General features: G+C 36.8%; 1 protein-coding gene across 1 annotated transcript in view; it reads left to right on the top strand.

Annotated features, from left to right (window-relative positions):
- Window positions 1-241: 241 nt before the first annotated feature.
- The window catches only part of LOC306760912 (mitochondrial intermediate peptidase-like), a 28,564-nt gene continuing 22,224 nt past the window's right edge, over window positions 242-6,581 (top strand). Inside the window, exons 1-12 of the mRNA XM_079246962.1 lie at window positions 242-654; window positions 801-974; window positions 1,544-1,632; window positions 1,876-1,962; window positions 2,140-2,203; window positions 2,348-2,530; window positions 2,800-2,956; window positions 3,082-3,130; window positions 3,637-3,697; window positions 3,912-3,964; window positions 5,188-5,341; window positions 5,491-5,568. Coding sequence (XP_079103088.1) covers window positions 508-654; window positions 801-974; window positions 1,544-1,632; window positions 1,876-1,962; window positions 2,140-2,203; window positions 2,348-2,530; window positions 2,800-2,956; window positions 3,082-3,130; window positions 3,637-3,697; window positions 3,912-3,964; window positions 5,188-5,341; window positions 5,491-5,568 — 1,296 coding nt within the window. The 5' untranslated portion in view covers window positions 242-507. The remainder of the gene's footprint in view (window positions 655-800; window positions 975-1,543; window positions 1,633-1,875; window positions 1,963-2,139; window positions 2,204-2,347; window positions 2,531-2,799; window positions 2,957-3,081; window positions 3,131-3,636; window positions 3,698-3,911; window positions 3,965-5,187; window positions 5,342-5,490; window positions 5,569-6,581) is intronic.

The raw sequence follows: 6,581 nt of genomic DNA, 5'->3' as shown, positions 1-6,581 counted from the left end.
TTCTTCGTTTAGCCAGTGCGGCTTCCGTATTACGTTTGGCAAAGACTTGCACTTTCGAATAAAATTAATTTAACGCTATTATTGTTTTAAGAAAAGACGTAAAATGACAGCCGTATTCAGAAAAATACAAAGATAAATTTGGTTAATTTTATTTCTGGATTGATAAAACGTATTGATCTTTTTCACGAAAGTACCAAAAGCTACAGTCAAGTACATTTGCTTTGCTTAGCCATTGAGCTAACATGTGACTCGTTATGTTTGTTTATTAAATTGACAAGTATTTGTCATACTTTTTATAGAAGACCAGAAGCTTAAGTTTTTTTTTTTTTGTTTGTTTTTTCAAAAGAGGAATGTTTTGCGTGTACTGACGTTTCTTTTCTAACAAGCTGCTTTTATTTACGGCTTATGCAGACGGGCTAATGTTTAGCATGTCCTCTGTCTGCCACTAGCAGCACTGTTAGCATTGGTGTTTTGACAGGGAATAGTTTATAATAGATTTAGTGTAAAATGTCAGCGTGCAAAAGGCTTATTTACGTCTTAAATCAAAGGAGCTTGTGGACCAAGATTCAGAGAAATGTCACCACATGGTCACCTGTTGGAGCTGCGTTTAACGCCAAACCTTATAGGAGACTGGATCTTTTTGAGAAAAACGTGGTTTGTATTTATAGATATTAATATGATATTGCTGTGTCAGTCGTTGCATTTTTACACTGAAATACCACACAAGTTGCTTTGTTTATTTATTCATTTTTTAATGGTTTACTATGAGATTCACAGCCCATGTGACCTGTGGTTTCCAGGGGTTGTTTGGGGTGTCAGAGCTCAGCAGTCCTACAGGCTTCCAGGTAGCTTCTAAACAAGCCCTGAAGAACACAGAGAGACTGCTGGAAAAAGTTTGTTCTTCTCCTCCAGGTGTTGAGACTGTCCAGTGTTTTGACCAGCTCTCAGATGGGCTCTGTAAAGTGGCAGATCTGGTGAGTTCAAAGTCCACAGTATTTTTTTTTTAAAAAAACTTTACATTTATAGTCGACCAAGTCCAAATAAATATACTTTAAGATTAAAGCATTATATTTACCCAGATTTATAGTTAAAAGGCATCAGAAAAGACAGAACATTGTTGTGGTGAATAGGTTGCATGTATTTGCAGGAGACTTATCCAATTGGAAAGTTATTTGTGGGGCTGTAATAATAAATAAATAAATAATAGTACATCTGTCCTATAGGGCTCAATTAAATTTAATAAATGGCACCACAAGTTTATGCTCTGATCTTTGCATATTAGAAATATATTTATGTTTAGTAAGTGTACACAGCAAAGTGCCATCAATTTTACTAACATAAGATGTGGGAAACGGACCCTGTCAGGCTCTGGTACAGATTTATACCAGCGTTAAACTATGCAAGCATTTAAAAAGAAGCGTTGAAAGCTGAAAGTTAACGAGGACTTGTGTGAAGTGACTACATCTTCCTCTTGTTGTCTGTACTCAACAACCTGATCCTTAATCTGAGTAACTGGAGATTTGATTCTTCTCCACATACACAGGCAGACTTTATAAAAGTAGCTCATCCTGATCCAGCATATCGTGAAGCTGCAGAGAAGACCTGCATTGAGATTGGCACAGTTGTGGAAAAGTAAGAAGCACTTTATTCTAAACTTTCTTTTATATATGCCTGTTTGTTTTTGTTTTTTTTTATGTACATGCCTTTCTCTTTTACGTAGCTGCAAAACACTGAACACTTGACAGACTGCTTACAAAAACAATCTGATGCAGTTTAATTAAGCCTTTAAAAAATGTTTAATTTTTTTACTTTTCATACTTTTGTAAAACTGAAATCTTGAAACAAATGTTTAGGTTTACCGATTGTATGTTTCAGACTCAACACCAACATTGAGTTATGCAAGAGCTTAAAGAATTTGCTGGAAAACCCAGAAGTGGTGAGTCAGCTCGATCCTGACACAAGGTAAGTTATGTATGTATACATGCATCTGTGTGTGTGTGTGTGTGTGTGTGTGTGTGTGTGTGTGTGTGTATGTGTATGTAGATGTTGATGTGCACAGTCCATTTCTTTAATTATATCCATAACTCATGATTACATATCCATAGGTGCTTCACATTTTATTTATATTTGCCTTTTTAGGCGAGTTGCTGAGTTGTTCATGTTCGACTTTGAAATCAGTGGAATTCATCTGGATGACAGTCTGGTAAGTCAAAATATGTCGTCATACCAATGACATGCAAACCCCAAAATGCACAATTATGAATAAAGGTTTACATAATTTCTACAGACAACATTGTTAATCCCATCTTTCGTAGCGTCATTTATATGCTGATTTCTCCTCCTGTAGAGGAAAGAGGCTGTTGGCCTTCATGTGAAGCTGTTGGATCTAAACAATGAGTTTCTGATTGGCTCTCACATGCCAAACAGAATCGCTAAGTCTGCAATTCCTGAACATCTACAGCTGCACTTTGCAAGTGAGGGAAGCTTCATTCAGATTGGTGGATTACATGCAGATTCTCCTGATGACTTGGTATGTGTTTAATCGGGGTCGCTGGAGTGCTCCTCTGTTTGTTCAGCAGGTGGCGCCGTCACCACATTTTAAAGCATAAGTTTTGTTTAAGCAGCAGGCTGAATTTTTATGTTATGAATATGATTTAAAAAATAGATATATATTTTATTTTATGATAAAAAATCATTTTGAATTCATGATTCTTATTTTCCTATGTGTACCAACCATACAGATAGACCTTTGCATTCTTGCTTATACGGATTTATTTTGCTCTACCTCTCTCTAACTAGCTAAGGGAGATTGCCTACAGGGTTTACCTTTATCCCAACGCAGATCTAATGGGTTGTCTGGAGGAGCTACTAAAATGCAGATACAAACTGGCCAAATTGGTGGGTTATGAGTCCTATGGACACAGAGCACTGAAGGGAACCATGGCCAAAACTCCAGGTTAACACACCTTTCTCATTATGCTGTACATGATTAATCTGATCTCTTGATTAACTTTTCTTTTAAGCATTTGAATAGAGTCCAAATAATTAAACGTTTACTCTTGTGTTTATCTCCTTGTGTAGAAACAGTGATGAGATTTCTCCAGTTATTAACAGACAAGCTGTCAAATAGGTAATTTCTTTTTTGTATTTGCCTGAAGTTGCACTGATCCAACATCGCCTTTGGCACTTTTTCTTTTACACACTTTTAAAGGATCTAATAAATGAGTGGCTCTTTTGACACTTTATGGATTGATGGGCAATTTAATATGTTTAAACAGGTCTGTATTTGATTAAATGATGGTGAATTAAATGCAATTTTTCCTTGTAGTGATTCTCATAAGAAAGGCTGCAGGCTTTTTGTGTTCCCGTTTTATGCAAGTGTATGGTGTATCACACAAACATGTATCACTGAAAACATGCATGTCATGAGGACTAGGAGGCTCTAAATTACTCACAGGTATGATTGTGAGCTTGTTAGCCTGGCAGCCTGTCCAGGGTGTTCCCCTGCCTTCAGCCAAATGCATGCTGGGATAGGCTCTGGCCCCCGTTGACCCTGAGCAGAAAGATATGCGTACAGCCAGGAATTAACGCCTCCAGTCAGTTAGCTCATAACTTGCTTTTCTTTTTATCTCCCAGGACAGCAAAAGATTTTGAAATGATGAGAGACATGAAGAAGAAACTCAACCCTCGCAATTTTGTGAGTGTTTTTTTTTTTTTTTTTTTTTTTTTTTTTTAAAAACCAAAAAACAGTATCCTTTGCATGTAAAGATTTGTTCTAAAACATTCCCAATAAAAGCAAATTTGACTTCTGCTCTGTCATAATAGTATTTGTTCATTTATGTTCAGGATTTTCTTGAATTTCCACTGATGTGTGTATAATTTTATTTCCATATTATTATTTTATTTCCCAGGAGCTAATGCCCTGGGATCATCCATACCTCAGTGGTGTCCTGCGTGCCGAGAGGTCAGTGTTTGACTCTTGTGAGACATTTTCTTTCAGCTGTTTTTTGATGAAGGCATGTTTATCTGTATCTTTTTAAACAAGTTAAATGTTTGTAATTCCATGTCGTTGGTCGCTACAAGTTTTTGATGCATCTTGGCCCTTCAGGTGTCACTTACAAATCGTGTTAGGGGATAAACATGGGAGTTTTCTAAATGCTTCCTCCAACGCCTGTTCAGGATAATAAGACAAGGGGGAATCAGGAAAGATCTTAAAAAACTTAGCAATCTTTACTTTTCTTTATCTCAAGTCAAATGTGCCTGCTGGACATGATTTTCTTTTTGTTTTATTTCTTTATGTGAAAGATTTTATTATGTTTTCTTTGTGTTTTGATGTAAACTGTAACAGATGCATTGGTTTTCCCCCCCTGTACTTCAAAGCTGACTTGACTTTATGCAAGACATTTAAGCTGCAACGACATTGGCTTCTGTTGCTCGATTGAGTTTCTTCACGATTTTTTTTTTAAAGAGATCTGCTCTTAATAAAGTGAACTTTTCCTTCCCTGTACTCACCAGAGACTAATATCTGGTATACATTCAGTCAGCAGAGACACACATTAAGAGCGCCGCTTCTGTTCTGTAATATGTACAGTGTCACCCACCACCCCTAACTATTCACTCATGTTTTTTACATTATCTTGGTATTCTCATCAGTAACCAGTGCAGTGCTCAAGCCATACTGAAATGACACACAGGGCGTGTGTTGTAATCAGAGCCAGTAGCTGACTTTAGAACCAGCCTGTTATTCATTACTGATAAAACGCAGATGCAGTGTTCAAGCTAAACAACCATTTTGGTTTGGTCTTTATCTAAAATGCCTTTTAAACAGCTCTATTTTAAGCATGGGTGGTCCCAGGAGAAAAACCACCCAAAGTCTTGGCAGTGCTGAGGTTATTATATCAGTTCTTCATATCACTTATATGCAGTCAGGTCATATTTATTCAGATTATAACTATTGTTTTTTTTTTTTTTTTTTTTTAATATGAAAATGTTTTTTTTTTTAAAGATTTCTTTATAGTAATGCAGCTGAAAAGTTACTATGTATGACTCAGTGTTTCAGAAAACCAAAGCAGGTTTTTTTAATGTCATGCTGGTAATTTCCAGTTTCTAAGTGCATCAAACACATAAGTTGTTGATTCAGAATAAATGCTACTTGAATTTCTTATTTTCTGCTTTTCCTTTTTCCAGGTACAACATAGAGCCTAGTCTGTACAGTCCATACTTCTCTCTTGGTGCCTGCATGGAGGGCTTGAACAACCTCTTTTCTCAGCTGTATGGCGTCTCTCTCATGTCTGAACATCCTAGTGCTGGAGAGGTGTGGAGCGAAGATGTCCGCAAACTGGTAACTCATCTGTGAGAGTGTAAAATGTCTTCGGATGTGTTGATTCTTAGAACTAATTAGGTGTTAAAGATCAAAGATTTTCTATACAGTTGCCATGTTGAGTGTATGATTACATTTGAGTGTGTTGTCTGTCTATGTTCTGTATTTAGGCTGTGGTGCATGAAACGGAGGGATTACTGGGATATATCTACTGTGACTTTTTCCACCGATCAGAAAAACCTCATCAGGTAAAACATGCACATGCATACTGCATTTAATTTTTATTTGCTTCTTTTCCGGATTTACTTTAGGTCCAACATATATTTTGCTAGTTTGCCATGCCAATGTTCTCCCAGTTATCCCCAGACAGAAATCATTGAAGCCAGACCACAAATGATTATATACAGTCAGTAATGCAGTAGTGTGTAGAAATTTGTTCATATTTTTTCTATGTCTGCATCATTTAAAACATAATCAGAGAATCAGATTTTTGTTAAATTCATCAATTAACTTAAAGATATATAAATGATACATTTAAACAAACACTACACAAATATCATCTATTATCACAAATTTGTCATCTATTTATTGATCAGAATTATCCAGTGTTAGTTGCGCCAGTGGTAAAATGATGGGCCTCATCACGTCTCCTCAAAACTAACCCAAGTGAGAGCATGTGCAGTATAAACTAAAGAGCACCCAGTATGGATCCCTGTGGCACACAACAGGTCAACACGATTGATTGAGAGGAGTGATCACTTCTAGAAATGGATCTTTCATTCACGTAGCACTTTAATTAGTTTAGAGTAATTTTATATTACAGATTTATGGATGAATTGGGTTTATGAAATTTTGCTACAGACATAGCAGAACAGGTCCACACCATTATGCCACCACCACCATGTTTTACACATGGGATGAAGCACATTCTGCTGAAATGCAGAAGTTTTTCCTTCCTCAAACATCACTCCTTACTTAAACTAAAAGGTTTGATTTTTGTAACATTTCCCTAAAAAAATCTTTTTCCAGTGGCTTTTTTCTTGTCCATGTAATCCAGGGGTGTCCAGCTCTGGTAATCGAGGGTCACAATCCTGCAGGTTTTCCAGGTATCCCTGCTCCAACACATCAAATTCAAACTAATCAGTCATTTTGCAGAACTTCATTGCCTGTTGGATCCATTTAATGTAAGCCAGGTGTGTTGGAGCAGAGATACAATGAGAACCTGCAGGACAGCTGCCCTTGGGGGCCGACTTTGATCACC

Source organism: Telmatherina bonti (genome assembly GCF_933228915.1).
Source record: "Telmatherina bonti genome assembly, chromosome: 9".
In the NCBI taxonomy this organism is placed as follows: Eukaryota; Metazoa; Chordata; class Actinopteri; order Atheriniformes; family Telmatherinidae; genus Telmatherina; species Telmatherina bonti.
Note: the sequence above shows the minus strand (reverse complement) of the source record. Positions and strands in the feature narration are given on the sequence as shown.